Here is a 23914-nt window from a genome sequence, read left to right as displayed (position 1 = left end):
GACATCTTAAAATCAGATTTCCTTAATTAGAAAATAAATCCGCAATAAAACTGGCATCAGAGGATTTGTTCACTAGTCTAAGTGCAGATAAAGTGTACAAAATGACAAGAAGTGAAACCTAAAAATAGATAAGTCAAATTGGAAATGTGTCATTCAACTTTAAAACCAAAAAAGAAGTATTTATTTGTAGTGTAATCAGAAAAGTAGGAGACTGCAGTAAACTATTTTTCAATATAATCAATTGTTGATAATGTAGCATGTATTTGAATGCAAAAAGAACTATAGTTGAAAATCAAGAAACGATAACTGTGTAAGTGGACAGTAATACTCATCGAAATCATGTTTAAAAAAAAACCAATCTGTTGTTTTTAACAGTGAAGCCCTAATTTCAAGATGCCTTCTGTTTTCACCAACTCACCATTACATTCCTCCTCAAAACAATGCACTTCATTCACTGCAAATGAAAGCAGCAGCTAGAAGGCTAAATAATTTAAATTGTATGGCAGCCAGAGAGAGATACTCCTAGGGGCTGATCTAAGTTGTGACTACCAATGTCTTGAAGTTATGGCTGAAGTTGGGTTGCCCAAAAGCATCGACTGGCTGGCTGAAGAGGACTGACTCTAAGCCCATCTAGCTATTTTAGACAAGTCATGATTAAAGTTCTGGAAGAGTGCTAAGACACTCTGAAACCAGACTTAAAAAGATCTCTAATGTCACAACTTCAACAGACGAGAAAATCATTAAAGGGAACAAAAAAAGAAACCATAAAAGACAGCAAGTTGTACTTCCAAGAACAAGTTCCAACAAAAAGATATCAAAAGGAACTATTGCACCGATATTAACAGTGTTACATTTTCTTATAAAAACTAAGTACAAGCATTAGATGCCAGCATTAAGGAATCTTAATACCCCAGAGCAGAAAAAGGAACTCAGACAATCTGATATAGCACTGCTTTTGTGGATGGTGGAAGAGCTTGATGTCCTCAAGTGAGTGCTGTGTTCTCCTTCCCTGGATGCTACCCAACTAACTCAATTTGCTGTATTTTTCCTTTTACAATCAATAATTAAAGTGGGTTTTGTACAAAGTTGATACTTTAGCCTTTATTTAGCGGTAAACGTTTTTGGAAAAGTCTTAATACAGACAACAGACAAAATAAAATCACTTTGTGCATATATTGTTTTGTAAGTGAATCTTCTGTTTTCAAAAACTTGTCTGAATTCTGCTGATCAAAGGAGATAGTTTTTCAGGAAGATCCAGTGATCGAGAAAGTGACTGCTTCATGGCTCTATGGAAGAGTTGCGCTACTGAAAACCACAACGAGTGGAGTCCATCAGGAGCTGCCCTTAGACTCGTTTTGTAGCCATTACCTGCCTTCTGGTACATTTTCAGGACTTAGCTGGACTGACAAGTGACCTATATAACATGCACAATCATCGAACTATAGTCTTTCAGTAGTGCAACTTTTCCATAGAGCCTTGAGGAAGTCACTGGATGTGACAAAACATGTGTCGGCTGTTCTCGTATTTTCTCACAAGGACTTATGCACGTCACCACCATCAAAGGAATGTTTTGTCATCTGCTCCGACTATAAAATTGGAGTGCATTTAGTCATGTTCTAAATTGATACAGAGATGGTTCATATGTCAAATTCTGTGTATGAAATATACTGAGGAAACTTTGTATAAATATATCTCTGGTGTTTTCCTGTGATTGAGTGGACCTTTGCCATATTGGTATTAACTTATTAAGGTCACATATTGGTTATTCAAATTTTAGGTGTGTCGGGGTTCATTTTGCCATATGAAATTGTCAATCAACTCCAGAATGAAAAAACATTTTACGTTTGGGGAATGTAAGAGAAGAGTTTAAAATGACTTATTCAGGAACTCTCCTAACTTGGCTTTTTTTTTTATTTCATTCACAATTTTGCTGACTTCCTTGGGAAAACTGCTTGTTTAGCAAAAATTCATGAAAATTACTTCACCTAAAAAAAAAATCTAAAATCAATATTGTAAATAAACAATACAAATCTAGGCACAACATGTGAAGCATTGCATATATAACTGATTGCAAAAATCAAAAATAAAAATCGTTAAACTTTTTTTATTTATTAGAAATGTGACAATCAGAGATTTCCAACCCTTTATCAACCTCAAATTAAAGAGTACTTCTGGTCAACACATTTTGAAAAGTATTTTAGTTCAAGGAGAAGAAACAATAAAATACATACACCGGAATAATATGAACTTTTTTATTAGAGCAAATACAGTTGTGAAAACTGTATAATATACATCTGGAGTTTCAAGGATTATAAATAGCGAAACTTGTAGATAAAGAGTTGTTTCACACCAAGAAACTTTAAATAAACAAAGTGACATTATTAAGTACGTTGGCAGGCTTCAGGTGCTGTCCAAAATGTAGTGTACAGTATAACAACCAATTAATTATAAATAGGCTTTCATGTAAAATACAGCTGTGCACATTTTAGAAAAATACCAACATTTTCTATTTTGAGCTTTGTTTTATAAAAGCTTATAAATCATACATCTATTTATAAAAGCAACCAACATGCTTAAATAAACTGTTTTTTTTAGAAATTAGATTTCTCTCCTCTGTTCCTAAAAGTAGTTCAAAAGAATTAAATATTTTAGTTACAAAAATCTGACTTTCCTGCATTTTGGGAGGAAGGAGGTCCATGAAAACATTTCCTTCACATTTATTAAGCATAATGACCTCTTAGTGTATTATTATTAAAATTATGTTCTCATACTTTAAAAATACCCTTTCTAATGAATATACAAGTTACTTTCCTATGCACGCTCAGTTAAATTATTATTCTCAATGTTTCACACAGACACTTTCCATCACATATCACCACCAAGTTACTTAGGAATTCTCAGCTTGTTCAGACGATAAAACATTAAAGCGCACCTAAAAGTGATGTGTCTGCTGCTTAAGAAACAGGTAATCACATTAAGGAGTTTTTGCATTAAATTATATAAAATAGTTTAAAATGTTTACAAACTGGTTCTAAGCAAACAAGTAGGAACTCTTTCCAGTATCATTATTGACCGTATTCCAAGCCCTTTTCAATTCTGAAACTTTGCTTTAGAAAAGTGTCTTCCCTAGTAGTCACACAAACTGTACAGCTTCTCCGCTAGTAAACAAGCATGCTTTTGGAAAATACAATATACCAAAATTGCAATTCAATGGCACAATGAACAAAAGTTTAACTAAACTCTGGACTAAAAAAATGTACTTAAGGCATACATCCGAAATATAACTTGTTGAGGTGCTTCTACCAGGAAAAATTACAAAAGTTCAACAAAAAACGGAAATAGTCCTTCCGTAAAATAGTTTTTAGAAGAAGAACGTATTCCACTTGAATGCATTATTTATCGCATTGCAAAAGGTATATACTAGCCAATGTCGTTATTATGCTTTGCTATGTTACATTTCAAATCCTCTATTGCAGTATAGTGAGCTGTTCTGTGCTGAAAAAACAAAGGGTAGGTTCAACAGCTCACCTACTTGTAAAGTTACTCCAAAGGAGTTACCTGATCCTAAAGGAAAAACATTGCATGTTATTTTCTTAGCTGTGTAACTGTTTACATAGTTTTACCCTTATACTCCTGTTATTAATTGCATTTTTATATAATGTACAGAAACCCTGATTTACCTCTGTATTATTTTCTCCCAACATATTTTACAATAAAATAAAAATATAATCTTTAATTTACTGTCACTTTACCACTTTTAGCATTCCCCACACTTCATGAAGCATTACATCTTGCTACAACTTTCTACAGACAACACTAAAAAGCAATCAAGGAGATACTAATGGTTATTTGTATGCACCCTTACATTATGCATACTAATAAAGAATCACACATGTTGGAGAATTCAATCTGAAGCTTTAAGATACCTAAACATACATGTGTTATTATATAATGTAGTGTGTGCATGCATTCAAATCTATACCACACACACTTGTATATATAAATATACACATGTATACATGTTGTACTACTTATGTCAAGCCCTGTTAATAAATAAAGCAAGTGCTTTTCTCGAAGTTGAGTGACATTACAAAAAGGCATCAGATTTAAATAAGCCGTGAAATTAACATAACCATGCACACGCAAATTAAACTGGAGAAGTTAAAAGCAGCATTTATGGAATAAGACTGGTGAGTGATGCTGTTAACAATTTCTCATAGCGAGATGGGCTTGAATGTTGGACAGAATCCTATAGAGACAGAATCGTCGCAACACATTTATGCACCAGTCACTTGCTTCATCTCCGCCACCGAAAGAGAGAGAAAAATAGTGAGGCAGCTTCTATCAATCTCAAAAAAGTGCAGCACCAGGCATTTCCAGTTTAGTTATACTAACGGATGGAGGACCCATGTATTTCACTGCTTAAGGCAGGTTGCTTCAACTGAACTTTACTTTTTCAGCTTGATGAGGAAGTACTTTCGTTGTTTTCATAAGATGACAAGGTAGCAAATCTTCTCCAAAGGAACAGATTACAGCTACATTTTCCAACGTATCTCGCTCTTTGTTCAGTTTTTTCTCCAGACCTTTCTCCAGACCTTTTTCCTCTGTGTCCAGGTTTGACTCCTGCCATTAAAATACTGATGACACCGCATCCGATAACCGTGGGTTAACACCACTAGATGTCACGACTTCACTGATTGATCAAAATAAATATATAAATTAATGACTATGAGCAAATAGAAAGGCTCATCACATTATTGATCTCTATAAAAAAATTACATGTAAAAAAATTGAAAAATATGTCTTACCTCTTTTACTGCAATTCCAATCAAGTTAGAAAATGGACAAAGAGTATGGCTAGACCAACGTTCAACAGCATCACCAGGGCAATCATGAATGAATTAGGAACCTAAAAATAAAGAAAAAAAATTACATTAAATTGTGCATTCTCTAGTTCATATAGTTCCCCAAAAGTAAGAAAACAGGAAATCTTATGTAGTAACCATACAAATGCAGATTTAGAAATATTTTGTTGTGATGTTTTTGCTCAAATCACCGAAAATGTGGCAAATCGAAACGAAACATTTTTGATGTATAATGTCTCGAGGAACATTTAAAACCATACTAGGCAGTATATCTTTGTATGTATGTATGTACCTATGCATGTATCTATACACAATGTGTGTGTACACAAACACACACACACACACATACAGATGTATGTAAAAACATTTCCCCCCACAATGGATACATTTCTAAAACAAACTACTTCACTACTTCCTTGCACACAACCAAGGCAGATAATATTAACAAGCATTTGCAATGCAATAGGTCTCGCATTAGGAAAGTTTGAGCCATTGGTATTGCGAATTACATTTTTTTTATTTAGCTATAGTAATAGCTAAAGTAATAGCTTTGTCATTTACAATGCCAATAGTTTTAACTTTCACAAATGTGACACCTATAGCATTTGCAATGCAATATGTGTTGTGAACCTGGCTGCCTTCCTGTTAGAGACACTAAGATTGTGTAGCTCTGCCCCTGAAGGTGCTAATCACATCGAGTAAACCTATTGGAAACCAATAAAGAAGAGGTTAATTGGGGCTAGAGCAAGAGTAGAAGGCAAAGAGATAAATAGAAGAGTAGAATGAAAGGTAGCAAGAAAGGGGCGAAAAGAAAAGGCAAGAATGCACAGTAGTTAGAGACAAAGGCAAAGATTAAAAAGATACAGAAAGACAGAAAAGCGCGGAAACTTCTAATAAAAAGACATACAGTGAGAGAAACAGAAAGAAAAATAGAGAGAAAAGGGGATAGAGAGAAAGAATAGCAGACAAACAGATAAAACTGTCTGTGAGGGTAAAATCGGAATAAAAAGAATGAAATAAATTCGGACAGAAGGAAAAACTTAGAGAGACAAAGGCAGTGAAAGACTGATAGATATAGACAAAAGAGGTGAAAGAGACAGAAACAGCACAGCTAGAGAGACAAAGACAGAAAAACACGGTGAGTGTAAGAAGAGAAGGGAGAAGCAGGAAGAGTGCCATCCTGCCATAAAGCAAATGTGTATTATCGGCAGAGTTTATCACTCAAAAACCACTAGTCACTATTTTACGTTAGTATAGGAGGCTGTGAACTCGGAAGAAAAGCTATCTTGCCTTCTGACACTGTGCACCTGTGTACAAAGGCTCTTTCTTCATATCAGCGCCTCGCCAATAAATAAAATGCACAAATGACCAAAGCACACTGCGTCCTTCCTCTGTTGGTCTGGCTGCGTTGTTGACCATATGTGATGACGATTATGGCACAGCCGTACTGGGACTGGAAGCTGCACCTGACCAACACGGTCAGATTTTTTACCAGATCAAATTATTTTGCAATGACGTTGGAACACAGAGGCCAAAAGGAAACGGGGCACGTGCCACAAAACGCGACTATCTTTTAAATTAACTGTCATCAGTTTGATCTGACGGAATGAATCAATGGATGAACATTGTGCAAATGTTGTGACACTTTTAATAGCACCAAACGATTACAAAAAAAGATGTACAATGTAGTACCGTTCAAAGTCACAAAGAAAGCTACTTAACAAATGGCGAGAATTGGCGTGGTGGGAAAAAGCGTGGATGCAGGTAGTACGAGTGAGAAAGCAATCGTGAGGGAATTCTCCTATCGATGGCATGTGAGCAGACATATTTTGGCCGGCTTTCAGTTCACCAACCATCAGACATGCGTGTTCTTTACAGCACTTTAAACATACGTGATACGCAAGCAGAACACAAAAGCAATATGCCACAAACAGCCCCAGAAAACAAACAGTGCTTCGTGCATCATGAGCTGGCGGCGCCTGCGTCCTGGTGTGCATGGGTGCACGCATCCTCGATTAAAAAGACTTCTACGAATGAATAGCAGATCTAAATTGGCAGACCCACAGCAAGCTCCGACATGAACACTCAGTGAAATAAACACTAGCAGCTGACGTCTGCTGCGAGCTGCATCCACTGTTTAGAATCGCGGCATGGCCAATTCAGTCTTTCATCCTTTCGAGGTAGGTAAACGGAGTAATGTCGACACCTATTCGAATAATGCTTTGAAAAACCGTCAATCTAAAAAGCCCGGCAGGTATTATTGATTTATGTTACTGAGTCATTAGGGAGGTGTACATGGCAAACCGAGTTCCCTTCACTCCATAGGCTTAAAACTCAAACTACATTCAAGAAATTGACGAAGCAGAAATGCACTGGTAGTCTCAGGGAACAACGGTCCGAAAAGTACATCTGGATGAAGTTACGTGCGCAACAAAAGACAACGACTACTATCTATCTGCACGGCCTTAGGAAGCCTGCAAGCTGCGCCAGGTTACTTTGCAGTGGATTCGAGCCGCGCTATATAAAAATGCATAAATACATGAATAAATAAATACCGCCTTCGGGTAAAGTCCGCGCTATATAAAAATGCATAAATACATAAATAAATAAATACCGCCTTCGGGTAAAGTCTGCGCTATATAAAAATGCATAATTAACTAAATAAATACATACCGCAAAACATCCTCGTTACTCTGCCGGCCTGCGACCAGGAAGTCAGGCAGGCCGGCGCGACACCCGGAAACAGGAAGTAGGAGGGCGGGAGCCTACCCCGCCTCCCACGGAAGAGCCGCGATTGGAGCCGTGTTGGGAGCAGGGAGCACCGGAGCAGGCAGGAGCCTACCCTGCGCCCCGGTGCCGAAGGAGGGAAGAAGAGTCCTGCTGCCGGGCCCTGCAGCTGAGGAGAGGAAGCCGGTGAGTGCGTTGCTGAGCGGCGGGCGGGGGGAGGGGGGGAGCATGTACGCGCGCGCGCGTGCGCGGCCTGTGTGTGTGTGTGTGCGTGCGTGCGTGTATGTATGTGTCTTGGAGTGCGTGTGTGTGACTGTGGGGGAGGGTGTGTGTGTGTGAGCGAGTGTCTGTCTGCGACGTGTGTGTGTGTGTCTGTGTCTGTCTGTGTGCATGCATGCATGCGCGGTAGGCTGGGAGGGCGGCGCAGGACGGAACGTGCGCGTTCGCGCACAGCAATCCAGCCTGGACTGCGCTCGTGCACCTTCTCGTCCGTCCTTCCCTCGAGACAGCTGACTATACGTCTCCGTCCCTGGAAGCATCCTTTGGATGCTAATTCCAGGGCGAGACCTAAAAAAGGACGATCATTGGAAGAAGAAAACGTGCCACCTGGCCTCCTAGTGCGTCTCCAGAAAACAGGATCACATAACAAAATGTCCATAAAATTGGACAAGAGACCTGCTGCACACACTAGAACTAACTATATAAGACGTTATAATTCTCCAAAAATACAGAAAGATAGGGGAGAGGTAGCAGGGTACCAGGATCATGATTAATGGGTCCATCTGGGAGTTCTTCTAACAGCCAACAAAAGAGAAACACTACCTGCAACAGTGACTTATAAAAAACAATAGCGAAGAGAGAAGATGGGCGACCTCATATACAGGTATTAAAGTGGATATATGTTTTTGAAATATCGAAGGTAAGTCATTCTATAATTTTTATGCTGTATTTGCTGTTTGCATATTGTAAAATATAATAAAAAGATTCTATAATAATATGTCCACATATCGAGAATGGAGTGAAAGATAATATCGCAGCCCTACAGAAAACTGTTGTGAATAACAAGGTAATTCAAGTGGTCTTTAAGCATACATCTCACGGCAAAAAAGACATTGACAAGAAGAGGGTGCGACGTGCTTCCAGTACTTACGAGGGCCAGATTCTGAAAATAGTTTACCAGTCTGCCCGTGCAGGTTTACATCTCCACAAGACTTAATACCCTTACAGGAGTGCAGATTTATAAATTTTATGAATTTACTAAGGGTTTACAAGACTACTTTTGGTAACCTGAACAGCAGCTTCTGGAATTGTTATCTAAATTTTCAAATCTCAATCGTGGAAAGGCTGTTCTGTATACAACTGTAAACAGTGTAACACTATGCCTGTGAAAATTGCTTTTATTTATTTGTTAAGGAAACCCTTTTCGGAAATGCTGAAGCCTAATCCAACCATGATATAGAGCTCCTGGACGTGTCAGAATTTGCCAACTGTGCAGAAATACAGAGCCGGCAATACAACATGGTTCTGGTGACATCATAAATTACGAAGCTGAGTGGTTTGCAAATGTCACCAGAATATAGTATGCTTTATAATACATGTTTAATTTGGGGCGGTAAGCTTGAAAAATATGCTTTTTTCAAAGGCAGCCAACAATGTGCACTAAATGGAATTAGAATTCTTGAATACTGGGGCGGTGCTAGAGGGCGCACGGCAAGATGGCCGCACCTCTGTGAGGCTCTGCCTGACCGAGTCAAAATCCGCCTAAAATCCTGCTGCATCCACTGCTCTCTGTTCTGGTTCTTGGAGGATAGAGGCCTTACGAGTCCTGCGGAATCGGTACATGCTCTTTGCAGCTCTCCAGGGCCCCTACAATCGGTCTGCTGACTATCGCTGCCCTGACCGCAAGGCACTACGAGATGGCGGCCCTCCTGGGGTAGTGGGCCTCTCTCCCTGCCGGTGCCCTTCCTGTGCTGCTCCCAGCTGTACGTCAATTCCCCCCTGGAAGTCGCGACCTCTGGGCCCTCGGAGGGGTGACCATTGCCGTGTGGGTCCCCGCTGGGTGCGAAAGGAGAGTGCCACGCGGGTCCGCAGACTGTGTCGGAGCTGCTCGGCCGGAGTGTGGAGGAGCGCGGAGGGCCGAGAAGGGACGAATCGGCCACCTGGGGCCTCGGGCTTGGTCTTGCGGAGCGACTTGGACTGCTGCCGGATTCGCTGCGATCCCGCTGGTGCTGGCGGTGGTGAGTGGGGCTGGGGCCTGGTGGCGGCCGGGGATGCGGAGGCGGTACTGGGCCTAGTGCTTGGCTGCGCCCTGTGAGCTGCGGCTGGTGTGGGCCGGGGAGCGCTGTAACGGAGGAGGTGGTATCCTGCCTGGGGGCCTGCGGCGACTGCATCTGATTCTATGCGGAGTGTGTCTAGTGCTTCCTGACATCGGCAAGAGGGTGCCCCTGTTGCGCCGTCGGGGGTAGGCCGTGAATACCCGGCCTGGATTACCTGTTGACAACATCGGGGTCATGGACTGTGGAGCTGCGGATGCTGCCTGCTTCCACATTGGACACAGCTAAGGCACCTGACATTCTGGCATACTGAGGTGTTCTGTCTTGCACTGTACCACCCCGCGCTCTGCTCCTGGGCTGCGGGGCAGCTGTTAAGAGGCTACGTGGGAGGCTGTGGTGTTGACAGTCTGTGACACAACGTGGAGGGCTGCGGGAGAGGGTGCATTCTTTAGTTGGAGGTGGTGCCTTGCCCTGCGAACAACATCGGAGTTTTGAGGGATAGTGGCCGCCCCCGGCACTGGCCCTGGGGCTAATTAGTGCTGCCTGTGGGAACTTTGCTTCTGGAGTGTGCTTCGAATTGGGCCGCGGTCTGGAGTGGCGGCCTGCCTGTGCTGGCTGGGTAGGTAGGCGTCATCCTGCTCGGTCGCCTTAGCTGCATGGCTTATGGTTCTGCTATTACGAGGTGGTAGCCTGCTTAGGTGAGTGCACGGGTCGCTGTCTGTCCACGCTGTGACTGTGCTTATTGCAGCCTACACTCCCTTTCCTAGGGGGGCACCTGTATATTTTGGCCCGTGTTTGCGACAAAGTACAATCACTTTTATCCCACTGTGGTATTGACTGGGGCGCTGTGAGAAAGGGTGGTGATCATCTGTAATTTGGGCCTTGTGATCCCTGCCATCACATTCCCCTCTTGGCGCAGGCACCCGACTGGTCCTAACAACATGGGCCGAACGGATAAAACCCGGCCAAAGCTCTCTTTTAGGACTAAGCGGCCGCCCAGGGCCTCACAGAGGGCGGCTTCGGAGACGGATGCCCCCCACCTTGGAGGCCACCTTGGTGGCCATGCAGCGGACATTACAGTCCATTGAGGGTGCCATGACGGCGTTCAACCACAGATTAGATCATATGTCCTCTCAGCTTGAGAAGCAGAGTGCACGCATGGGGGAGGTCGAGCAGAGGGTCTCGGCCGCGGAGGATGGCCTATCCACGGTGCAGACAGGACTCTAGGTATGGAGAACATCATTTCCCTCATTCAGGCTAAGAACGAGGACCTGGAGGCATGGTCCAGACGCAATAATATCCGCGTCACAGGGCTGCCGGAATCCACAAATGTGGGTAAAATGGAGACGTACATGGAGCGACTCATTGTGGACATTTTTGGGTCTGAACAGCTGTCCACCATGTTCATTGTCGAGCGGGCCCACCGTTCTCTGGCTGCCCGTCCTGTACCCGGGGCTCCACTCCGTCCTATAATAGCCAGGTTATTAAATTATAGAGATAGGGATGCCATTTTACGCATGGCCAGAGACAAAGGGACAATCGAGCACCAAGGTAATAAGCTTGAATTTTTCCCGGATTTCACTGTTGCTGTGCAGGCTGCGCGTAGGGAGTTTGGTGCTGTGAAGCAATTTTTGCATAAGGAAGAAGTCCCCTATGCCTTGCTATACCCTGCCCGTCTCCGCATTGGTATGATTGCTGAGAACAAGATTTTCACCTCTCCCTAAGCTGCGATGGACTATGCCAAGAAAGTGAAGCGCAGGAAGCGGGATTCGGCTGCTGAGCATGATGAAGAGGAGCTTGGGAACCCGGAGAGCTAAGAGACTGTTTTTTGATGGATTGAATGACCACATTGTAGGCTAAAGCTCATGAACTGTCTCAGGGACCGGACTTACTAGTATAGGAGATGCTACTGTTCTTTGTACTGGGGGATGGAGGGTCATGATGCTGTTTATCTGGACGATTACACAGGTGCTATTAGCACCGTCATTTTATTCTTTATTTCCAGATGCTAGTCCTCTAATTGCTGATTCATGTTTTTAGGTTACCCCTGGAACCCCTGGGGGACTGCATTTTCTCCCTTTTTACTATTGGATACTTCATGCTCAGGAGGTGGGGTTTTGAGACGAGGATATGATGCATTTGTTATATTACTGTAGCAGTGCAGGCTATAATTGCCTGCTTGGTCATTCGCGAGGTTCATCCCCACCTGGCTATTTTTCCCCTGACATAGCATTGTATTAGCTTTGGCCCACTCATCTTACAGGTGGACTTGCCCCTGGGAACCTGCAGTGTCAGTTTTGATGTACTGGGTATGTCCACTGGGGCAGGGATGTTTATCTATTGACTACTCGGTCAACTCCTGCTCTGCGGGAGGGTTGTGCTTTAGTGCCCTCGTGTATGGGTGTACCCCACATTCTGTTTCTTATTGTTGTACTGGGGGTGGGTTGGGGTGGGCTCTGAGGTGGCTTTGGCAGAGTTGGGGTGCGGAAGTGGGTGGGGGTTGGACAGGGGGGACTGGGTGTTCGGAGGGAGGGGGAAGGTGGCTGGGCTAAGCTGTTTATTTCATCTGGAACTGTGGGGGGTGGGGGTGGGGTGGGTTTGGTTTGTCATTGATAGTGTGTGCAGTATTGAAGGGTGTGATGTTGCTCTTCCATCTTGCTGGGCCTCGAGCGGGCTCAGTGTACTCCTATGTTGTCAAATTATTCCCACTGATTGATACTGGATAAGGCGGGTAAAATGACATGCATTACTTGGAATGTTCGGGGGTTAAATAACCCCAAAAAGACGAGACAGATGTTTGCTTATGTAGATCGGCACAATGTGCAATTGGCTTTCATACAGGAAACGCACCTCACTGATAGAACTGCGAAGCGAAAAAATGGGCTGGTGTGAGGATTGCTTCTTCCTATTCATCGTATGCAAGGGGTGTGATGGTATTTGTTAAGAAAGGAGTGCCATTTGAGATTACACATGAGGAAGTTGATAGGAAAGGCAGGTATATTATTCTTCAGGGGAGGTTATGTGGAACACTGGTTACATTGGGTAATGTGTATGGCCCTAATGTTGATGACCCGGAATTCTTCACACTATTATGCAACAAGATATTTGCATTGCCGATCTCTGCCATTCTTTGTGGGGGGGACTTTAATGTTGTCCTGGATGAGCTGCCGGACAGAACGTCGCGTGTAAATGTGCACGTCAAGAGGGCTGAGCAGGCTGTAAGTAACGGTGTGAATGAATTAGGGCTTGTGGATGTGTGGCGGATGCAGCACCCTGGGGTCAAGGAAGGGACATGTGCTCATGACACTTGGTCCCGTCTGGACTATTGGGTGGTTACAGGCGATGTTGCAACTTGGGTGTCTAGGGTCTCGCACTTGTCTCGCACTTGCCACGTACTCTATCGGACCATGCTCCGGTTTTGCTTGAAATGCTTCTCCCTAGTTACGCCCCGGCCCGTTCCGATGGAGGTTACGACCTACAGCATTGCTAGACCTTGTGTTTAAGGAGGGTGTTCGTGAGGCCATTGTACACTACTTTGGTGACAATGCAGGGTCTGTGCGGAGTGAGTGTGTCCTCTGGGAGGCGTTCAAAATAACCATTAGAGGGGCTTGTATAGGCTTGCAGGCAGGGGTGCTCAAATCACTGAGGGGCTCTATGGTACGTCTGGAGCGTGAATTGCTGCGCCCTGGAGAGACAGTATGAGGAGGTCCCTGATGCGGCGACTTTGGCTGCCATTCGCTCACTTGTCACCGAGTATAATGACGTAGCTGATCAGGAAGTGCGGCATCTGTCATGCCGCTGCAAGGCTAGGTATTATGGTGAGGCGGGCAGGCTCGGGCGCGCGCTGGCTGAACGTATTATGGAACCTTGGGCTAAATATTGCGGTATTCAGGTGCTTACGGAGGGCGATCGGTCCGTCCCGGACACTGAGGACATCTTAGAATGCTTTGTCACCTATTATATAACCATGTATGGCCATAAACCGACAGCTAGCGAAGAGGATATAGCGCAGTACCTGGCTAACGTTGCATTAGTATGGTTATCTAAGGGGCAACAAGATTTTTTGATGCACCGTATCACAGAACAAAAACTTAGGGACACCATCGCTGCACTACCTAACGGTAAGGCGGCAGGAACGGATGGTCTGCCGTCTGAATTTTATAAAGAGTAAGCCGATTTGTTAATACCGAGACTTGTGGCTATGTATGAGGAGGCCTTTGAACAACAGCGGTTACCGGATATGCTTAGGGAGGCATTAATTGTAGTGTTGTTGAAGCCAGGCAAGCCACCTGACAAATGCGAGTCGTATCGACCGCTCTCGCTGATGAACACCGACGTCAAAATACTTGCTAAGATTCTTGCCACGCGCCTACGTCTTTTACTTAACGTCATGGTCCTCCCGGATCAGTCCGGGTTTATCCCCACGCGGTCTACGGCGCATAACTTGCGAACATTGTTTGCGGTCCTACATCTAGTGCAACCGGAACTTCCAGCAGTGGCAGTACTGTTAGACGCCGCCAAGGCGTCTAACAGTACTGCATCGCCGTGATGCATTGTATGGGAGTGCCCTATTTCTTTACTAGCTGGATAAAGTTACTTTATACAGACCCGGTTGCGAGGGTGCGGGTAAATGGTCACGTCTCAGAGGTGTTTCCGATTCAAAGGGGTACTCGCCAGGGGTGACTCCTCTCCCCCTTGCTGTTTGCGCTGGTTTTAGAGCTCCTTGCGTGTGTACTGAGGCAGAGACATGCCAGATCTGCGTTCGCCTTTCATCAAAGACCGTTAGCCGTGTCGATGTATGCGGACGATATGGTCCTGTATGTTAGGGAACCGGAGCAGTATCTTTAACAACTCATTAGGGAGTACATCCATTTTCAACGGTTCTCGGGATTGGCCATCTATTGGAATAAATCTATTGTCCTATCTCTTACCCCGAGTACGGTACCATTCCCGTTGAATTACCCGTTAGAATGGGCCTCTGACCCAGTGCGGTACCCAGGACCCGCAAGAAATTCTCAGAGCCAACTACGGGGTGGCAGTGTCCAAACTCGAAGATCAAGTGGCTAGGTGGGTGCGGCTACCCCTGACATTTACGGACAGGGTCGCGTTAATTAAAATGGTGGTTCTGCCGAAATTTTTATACCTATTCGTGAATATTCCTCTCCTTCTGAAGCGGCATTTTTTTGTCTCATTGCGCTCCTTGTTGATCACTCTCGTTTGGGGTGGTAAGAAGGCCCGTGTAGGATGGTAAACATTGATCAAGCCCTACGACCTGGGTGGGTTTTCGGTGCCTGATATGCAGTTATAATATTTATGCGCTCAGGCACAGTTTGCGCATTATTGGCAGAATGCGCCACCCTTCACGCCACATGTCGCTGTTGAAGCGGGTGCGGTACAGCCGATTCCCCTGCATGCCATGATAGTCAACACCCGTACAGTGTATGAGCGTGGTGAAATAGACACGGTACAATGCACGACCAAGGCATGGGCTGAACTTGGAAGAAGGGCGCAGCGTCTGCCGCTGTATGCTCCTGCAATGCCATTATTACATCACAAAACTCTGTCGGTGACGGGTGAAGCGGGGGCGCTTAAGGTGATGCATGCCGCTGGTCTGCGGGCAATGGGGGATGTGTTTGTGGGTAGGACGTTCATCTCTTTGCCTGCTTTCATACCCGTGGGAGTAAATGGGGTGATGCACACGTTTATTTACGCTAGACTTCGAGCAGCGCTGCGCGACTTGTATCCCTGCTTTCCGGATGAACCAGCGACACTGGGGACACTGCAGTTAGTCTTCACGGCAACCACCACCACCAAGCTACTATCCCGTCTTTACCATACCTCACAGGTTGATTAAGGTGCGGCGTCCCGAACCTCCAGAGATAGGTGGGATGCTTGTATGCTGCAATAACTGACGGATGAGGATTGGGGTGAGAGCTGCCGAATGACTGGGTATTTGGCGGTGAATGGTAATTTTAGACTACTCCATTATAAATTTTTACACCAAATGTATTATACCCCATCACAGTTACATAAGTATGGTTTACGAGACTCTCCCTGTTGCAAGCGCTGTGGGGCGGATGTGGCTGATTTTGCGCACTTAGCGTGGGGCTGTTTTAAAATCAGTACGTTCTGGGATGAGGTGCTGCAGGCTCTGATCAGTATGACTGGTGTGCAGCTTGAGCAAAATATGCGACTCTGTCTGCTGAGCATTGTATCCGGTGTTCCTCTGAAAGTTCGTAAATTGGTGGCTCTGTCTCTACAAGTGGCTAAACGCCGTTTGGCTATATGTTGGGATGGTAGGCCGGCCCCCACGATAACTCAGTGGCTGCGAGATATGGCCTATTGTCATGATCAACTTACCAGCTATGCGGAAAGTCTGCCAGGCGCGTCTCGCCCAAGAGACATGTTATGTTATGTTATGTTATGTTATTTATTGTTTTGTATAGCGCAACGGTTACTCAAAAAGAGTGTCCCGGCGCTTTAGGTAAGGGGAAATAATGCAGAATAACACAACACAGTTTAAAAGAAATGCACAACACACAAACAATAAAAGAAGAACTACCTGGAGGCCTACTGGGAGAACAGCCAGGTTTTGAGCCCTTTCCTAAACTCAAGAAGAGTAGTAGCCCCCCGAAGTGGGAGCGGCAACAAATTCCACATCTGTGGGGCCAATAGACTAAAAGAACGGCCACCCAGGCGGGCCCTCTTAACACGAGGGACCGCCGCCAAGAGAAGAGATTCAGACCTCAACAAACGAGCCGGGTGGTAAAAGGCCAGTCTCTTTTGGAGATACTTCGCCCCCACCGCGTGGAGCGCCTTATAGGCCAAGGACATAGCCTTAAAGGCGATCCGTTTGCGGATGGGTAGCCAATGCAGCGTCAGCAGTAGCCCAGAGACGCTGGTACGTCTATTTAGACCAAAAATGGCCCTAGCCGCCGCATTCTGCGCAACTTGAAGCCGCTGTAGCAGGTACTCTGGTAGGCCCAGGTAAATAATGTTGGCATAATCCAACCTGGAGCCTATCAGAGCCTGCACAGTGAGCCTCCTATGCTCCTCAGACAGAAGAGGCAGAAACCTCCGCAGCATTTTTAATAGGCCGAAGCAGGTGCCGGTCACCCCAAGGATCTGGGCTTTCAACGTCAACCCCTTGTCCATCTTGACCCCCAGGTTTTTAGCCATAGGGGAAGAGCCGGATGGTGGGAACATGTTGACGGGCCACCATGCCTGCCAGCTGGGCTCTGTATCGCACCCGAAGAAGAGTACCTCCGATTTATCGGAATTGCACTTGAGGCTGTTCAGTTGGAACCATGTGAACACCGCCCCAAGGCAATTCCGGATACTCTCCCCGTCAAAGTCAGCCCCTCTCTCACAAGAGAAAAGGAGCTGGGTGTCGTCGGCATACGACACGATCCGGGCACCAAACGACTCCGCCACCGCCGCCAAAGGGGTCATAAAGATATTAAAAAGGGTCGGGCTCAAAATAGAGCCCTGAGGGACCCCGACTCCCAATGGCGGCATCACGGCGGAGTCAGGTGGTGTCCAGACCGTCTGCCGGCGGCCGGCTAAGAAGGACGAAAACCATTTGAGCACCGTCCCCCGAAGACCAATCTCAAGAGTCTTGCGAGAAGGCCATCATGGGGGACGGTGTCAAAAGCCGCCGACAGATCCAACAACACCAACATGACTTTGCCCCCGGTATCCAACACCCCTTTGATGGTTTCAAAAACCTCAAGGAGCGCGGTCTCGGTGCTACGATTAGAGCGAAAGCCTGACTGGGAGTCATGCAGAATCTCGTTGGACTCCAAAAAATTGGAGAGCACCGACTGAACGTGCTTCTCCAAGATTTTTACACAAGCCGGCAGCAGCGAAATCGGCCTATAGTTAGCTGGGACCTTTGGGTCAAGGCTAGGTTTTTTAAGTAGCGGGATAACCATGGCCTTCTTCCACTCTGACGGAACCACACCCAAACTCAACGAAAGGTTGAGGAGAGGGTTCGCCAGTGGGTTGATCACCTCTGCCAATTTACCCAAGAGCTTAGCTGGGCAAGGGTCCAACGGAGACCCAGATTTTAAATTGCCCATAAGCGCTAGAGAGGCGGGGGCTGACAAAGATGGGAACTCGGCCAACATGGCGCCCCGCGCAACAGAGGAAAACATACCAACCTCGGGCACCGGCGGCCTAACAGGTACTACAGATGAAAAAGAGTCCTGTATATGTTTTATCTTGCTAGTAAAAAAACAGGCAAGATCCGCCGCCCAGGAACCTAAGGGCACCTCTTCCGATGTAATGGTCCGAGGGGAAATGAATTCTCTTACGATGGTAAAAATCTCCTTGCTGGAATTCCCGGCCGCTTCAATTCTCCCCGCAAGATAGGCCTTCTTTGCGAGGCGAATGTCCCGGTGGTAGACCTTAACCACAGCCTTATAGGCAGACCTGTCCATGCTGTCATAGTGAGCCCGCCAGGCCCTTTCGGCTACCTTGCACTGCTGCCGCGTAGCCCACAGTGCAGGAGTGAACCAAGGGGCCGACACCCGCTTAGATGTCAAGCGGGGGGGCTGCATCGGGGCCAGGTCATTAAGCCTCTCCGTAAGCCAGTCTTGCAAGGACTCCAAGTCCCTCTCCAGCTCACCTGAGAGAGGACAGGGGTGATTCAAAGCAGCCTGAGCCAGCATCTCAGGGGTTACTCTGCTAAATGCTCTAAAAGCTCGACCCCGTTGCTGTGGGACAGGGGTGGATGACCTGGCAGTGCCACTGATCATAAATTTTGCAAGCCAGTGATCCGACCACAAGACCGGGAGAATCTCTTTCATCACCAGAGGGGATGTAGAAAAAACCTGGTCAAGAGTATGCCCCTTAGCATGAGTCGGCCCCTGCAAATGAGGTATAAGGCCCAGTGGATTCATGGCTTCAGAAAGCTTTATGGCAGCAGGGTCCGACGGATCATCCATCCGGATGTTAAAGTCCCCTGCCACTAAGCAGTGTTCTGCTCTCAGAGCCAGACCCAACAGCACCGAATCAAGGTCAACAAAGAAAGTTCCGAGCGGGCCAGGGGGTCGATAGACCAACAGACCCTTCACTGACTGGTGCGGCGCTAGCGTGAGTGAAAAAGCCAGCGATTCCGATCCACGGATATCCTCCGTGGGCAAGACGGTGCACAAAGTGCCCTTCCTCACCACCAGAACGACCCCACCGCCCCTGCCCTTCGCTCTGTCCTTCCTGAAGATATTATACTCAGGCGGAATTGCCATTGCCACATCGGGGTTGGAGGATTCTCCCCACCAAGTCTCCGTCAACATTAAACAGAGTGGCTTCTCTGTCTCGAGAAGCTCAAAGATGTCTTGCGCATGACTGCACGCTGATCTGGTGTTTAGCAGCATGCATGCGTACTCTGCGCCAGCTATAATACTAGAGGGGGCTGAAGACAAAGCCCGGGTAGGACGCCAGCCACAACCCGGGCATCGAGACTTACCCCTGTGGCGGCCCGGAAAGACAGAATGGCAGCAATTCTCCCTATGATTCAGAGAGCGCAACTCCTCACATGTGTACCGCACCAGAAGTGCGCCAGATTTACACATACTAAAAGTGCAGAGCCCCCCCCGCCGCCCGCAACGCCTCCGGGACGCTGACGGGCGCAGACGGGCAGGACTCTGGCTTGACTCAGGTGTGAGTCAGGCGCCACCGCTGCGCGGTGGAAGCGAGCTTTAAATACAGCCTCCTCGTTCTCCCCTCGGAGAACTAGAGCGCTGAGTGGAGTGGCGCGCTGCAAGGCAGCAGTCCCAATATGGCGGCCCTACTTCCTGTCCAACAACAATAATGCCAGATGACAGCGCTCCGCTTCTGCAAGCGGTGGGGGGCACAATTATGGTGCAGGAATGTGGGCGCTACCGCGCTATTAAAAGCAGGTAAGAACCTGATTAAAAATCACACAATTTTCACAACAAACAAAACGAGTAAAAAATGCCAGTTTTAAAGCGCTGCACGCCTGCAGCAGCGTGAGAAGAAGGCGCCAGAGCGAGGAAAGGTATCCCCTTACCGTAAAGGTCGAGCAGCTCCCACCAGCTCGCCTTAAATACAGCCTCCTCGTTCTCCCCTCGGAGAACTAGAGCGCTGAGTGGAGTGGCGCGCTGCAAGGCAGCAGCCCCAATATGGCGGCCCTACTTCCTGTCCAACAACAATAATGCCAGATGACAGCGCTCCGCTTCTGCAAGCGGTGGGGGGCACAATTATGGTGCAGGAATGTGGGCGCTACCGCGCTATTAAAAGCAGGTAAGAACCTGATTAAAAATCACACAATTTTCACAACAAACAAAACGAGTAAAAAATGCCAGTTTTAAAGCGCTGCACGCCTGCAGCAGCGTGAGAAGAAGGCGCCAGAGCGAGGAAAGGTATCCCCTTACCGTAAAAAGGGGTTTGGGGTCCGTATACTGATTATATCTTAACACGAATCGATGATGACCCGCAGTGATATAACATTGTAGAGTCTGTGTACTGTTCAACCTCTTTAGGTTGGGGTGTCGCTCCGCTAGCCAATGCTGGTACATGGTAGATATGCAAATAATAGCTTGAAGTGAAAGAATATTGCAGTTCAATCTGTCTTTGATGTTTCATGTATAATGCTGCTATCTGCCCTGGACATTCCTATTGTTGTCGATAATGATGACTGTCTAGGACTATTGTAATGGTTGATATGCAAATGTGGATATTTTATATGATGGGGGCTTGCGAGCACCCCCCGTGCTGCACTTTGTTTTTGTTCTTGATGCATAACCTTGAGAAATAAAACATAAAACAAAAAAAAAATTATTCTTGAATACTATTTCAATAATACAATGGGCTATGTTAAGGATCAGTGGTTGCAGCATTTACATCAGTGCTGCATTTGCACATAATTTTCAATATAGCAGGTTCCAGCAAAAGTACTGCTTGTCTCAAATGGATAAATATAATAATGAAGGAGAATATGCCACATAATTTGCATTTTTTTGGCCCATAATCCTAGCCTCCATGATAATGTGCAAGCTCTGCAAAGTGGTTAGGTGGATGTGATTATGATTTATTTATTTATGCATGTTTATATACCGCAGACTTTACCCGAAGGTGTCGGAGCGCTTCACAATAGGAACAGTAACGTTACAAGTGTGCATAGTACAAGAGCAAACATTACGTTACATGAGAAAAAAGTGACAGTTGTGCAAGTAACAACAGTAAACAAGATACAAGATGAGGTAGCAAACAATATGTTACAAGAGGAAAGAGTGACAAGTGTGCATGTTACATAAGCATACTGGATACAAATAGAGGTATAATACTGCAGTAAGTGGCAGTCACTCCAAACACAGGAACACACTGGGAAGGCACTTCTATAGGCATGGAGTACAGAATTTCCTATAGTGAAGGAACTTCCTTGAGGGAATAGATGTGGCATGAATTCTGTAAGTTACAGAGGCATACTGGATACACGCAGAAATATAATACTGCAATAAGTGGCAGTCATTCAAAACACAAGAACACACTGGGAAGGCACTTCTATAGGCATGGAGTACAGAATTTCCTACAGTGAAAGAACTTGCTTGAGGGAATAGATATTGCATGAATTAGGTTTGGAAGTGTCTTTGAAGGAGGAGAAGTGTGAGGTCCGTTTTGAAGGACCGGGGGGAGGTGGTGGTCCGGAGCTGAGGGGGAAGTGAGTTCCAGATTCTCACTGCGTTGCCTGAAAAGGTTTGAGCCATCAATCTTTCCGGTTCAAGCAATAACTTTTACGCATTGCGTGATGGTCTAGAGCCTCCAGAGAGTTTGTTTATTCGCCAAGTAGCAAGGAGAGGAGGAGTGCAAGGCTTTGTAGGTGATACAGGCAGTCTTGTAGATAGATCTTGCCTCGATGGGAAGCCAACGGAGGGAAGATAAAATGGGTGTGATGTGGTTGCTTCTTTTGGCCCCATTTATGAAACAAGCTGCATAATGGAGAACAGATTTAAGGGGGGACAAGTGAGATTTGTGGAGGCCAGTAAGCAGAGAATTGCAGTTGTCCAATCTAAAGAGAACCAGCAATTGGACCAGGGTTTTTAGGTCTTGCTCCAGGAAGAAGTGTCGGATCCCCCAAAGAAGGCGCAGTTGGAATCGAGCAGACTTTGCAATGGAGTTGATGTGGGAGAGTAGATTGAGTCTTTTGTCGAGTATGACACCAAGGGATTTTGCACTGTTGACAATGATGGGTTTATTGATAAGTAGATTCATCTGATCCATCCATGATTGAAACGGAGGAGGAGAGAGTGAGGAGGAATTCAGTTTTGTAGGGATTCAGAATGAGTTGATGAGTTGACATCCAGTTTTGAATGGAGTTGATAGTAGAGTTTAGGATGGAGACATCGTGTGTGGAGGACACCTTAATGTAGATTTGGGTGTTGTCCGCATAAAGATGAGAGAGGATCCCAGATTAACTTAGGAGATCTCCCAATTGTTCCAAATAGAGTTTGAACAAGGGGAGTGCAAGTATAGAGCTCTGAGGGACACCTTGACCTACCGCCAAAGGAGATGAGACTGTTCGCTATTTTGATCATTTGGGAACTATCAGAGAGGAAGGAAGCAAACCATTTAAGCACTGTGCCTTCCACGCCAATTCTCTGTTGAAGAGTGTTAAGGAGGGTGTTGTGAATGACAGTGTCAAAGGCTGCAGAAAGGTCAAGGAGAATCAGAAGACAAGACTCCCCCCTATATCGAGTATTTTTTTAATTTGATTTTTTAGAGTTTTCGAAAGCGCGAACCAGACCCAAGATAGGGTAACGGAGCGCTTTACAAAGTGAGCAGGTTAAACAAGAAGCATTTGTATCCAATATCATCGAACAATACAACATAAACATAAATAACAACAGAGACATAATATAGTTCGGGGTACAGATGCAGACAATGGAACAGCTCTGTTATAGGGAGTCAGATCGTGATTGAAAAGGACTACTCTTAGCATTAGAGTTTGCATCAGTCTTGGGATTTGTGAAGAAATTACGGTAGGAGTTAGCTCATCAGGAATGATTTTGCTTCCTTTTTGAAGAGGAACGTTGAGGTAATTTTTCTGATGAAAGGTGGAAGTGAGTTCCAGATTCTTGGCGCCGCTCCCGAAAATGCTCTGTTGGAGGTTTTAGTCTTAGTGAATCTTGCGGGTTTCAGGAGTAGGTTATCTGTGCTCCTGGACTGTCTGTTTCCTCCAGACAGCGTACGTTTTTGGGCTAGGAACTGCGGGGTATTGTGGTGTAACGCCTTCTGAGTAATACAAGCAATCTTTAGTTGAATACGGGCTTCATAGAGTAGCCAGTTTAGTGCCTTCAGGTGTGGTGAAATGTGGTCGAATTTCCTTGAACCTGAAAGAAGTCTGGCTGCGGCGTTGAGACAGGCTTTTAGGGGTGCGGTAGATGTTTTGGGAAGTCCAGATAGGGTGGAACAACCGTACTCCAACCTTGAGATGACTATGGCCTGAACTGCTGTTTTAAGGTCAGGGGTCTCGATAAATGGCTTCATTTTTCTTAGATAATTGAGGTGATAGCGGGCATTTTTAGCCATCAGGTTAATGTGGGCTTGCATGTTGAGATTCTTATCTAGCGTGACCCCAAAGTGATCTTGTATCTGCAGCGCGTCATCAATCACTTGAAGCAGGGTTGTTTCTGTGCTGCAGTTTTGCTTGAAGCCAGACTGGAAATTGTCAAGAAGATCATTGTCCTTGATATGACGGGAGAGTTGTTTCACTACACATCTTTCTGTGATTTTCGCCAGAAAAGGTAGGTTAGTGATGGGGCAGAAGTTGTTGAGGTCGTTCGCATCAGCAGTGGGTTTTTTAAGAAGAGAGGTAACCTGCCCAGTTTTGAAGGACACAGGAAGGGAGCCTTGACTGAGGGAGAGGTTAACCAGAGTGGTCCAATAGGAAAGAGAAAGGGTGTAGAAGTCAATGGCAAAGTCACTAGGGATGCGGTCAAGAGAATGGTTGGAGGGCTTTGTTTCAAAGATGCAATTGAGGTGGGCATCTTCAGAGATGGTGTCAAAGTTCTGCCAAATGGCTAAGGA

At 45.7% G+C, this 23914-nt stretch overlaps 1 protein-coding gene across 1 annotated transcript in view; it reads right to left on the bottom strand.

Annotated features, from left to right (window-relative positions):
- Nucleotides 1-2238: 2238 nt before the first annotated feature.
- The window catches only part of JPH1 (junctophilin 1), a 550873-nt gene continuing 529197 nt past the window's right edge, over nt 2239-23914 (bottom strand). The window contains exons 5-6 of the mRNA XM_078687132.1: nt 4809-4909; nt 2239-4693 (exon numbers count right to left, since the gene is read on the bottom strand). Coding sequence (XP_078543258.1) covers nt 4829-4909 — 81 coding nt within the window. The 3' untranslated portion in view covers nt 2239-4693; nt 4809-4828. The remainder of the gene's footprint in view (nt 4694-4808; nt 4910-23914) is intronic.

This window comes from Lissotriton helveticus, chromosome 4_1 (genome assembly GCF_964261635.1).
Source record: "Lissotriton helveticus chromosome 4_1, aLisHel1.1, whole genome shotgun sequence".
Taxonomy (NCBI): domain Eukaryota; kingdom Metazoa; phylum Chordata; class Amphibia; order Caudata; family Salamandridae; genus Lissotriton; species Lissotriton helveticus.
Note: the sequence above shows the minus strand (reverse complement) of the source record. Positions and strands in the feature narration are given on the sequence as shown.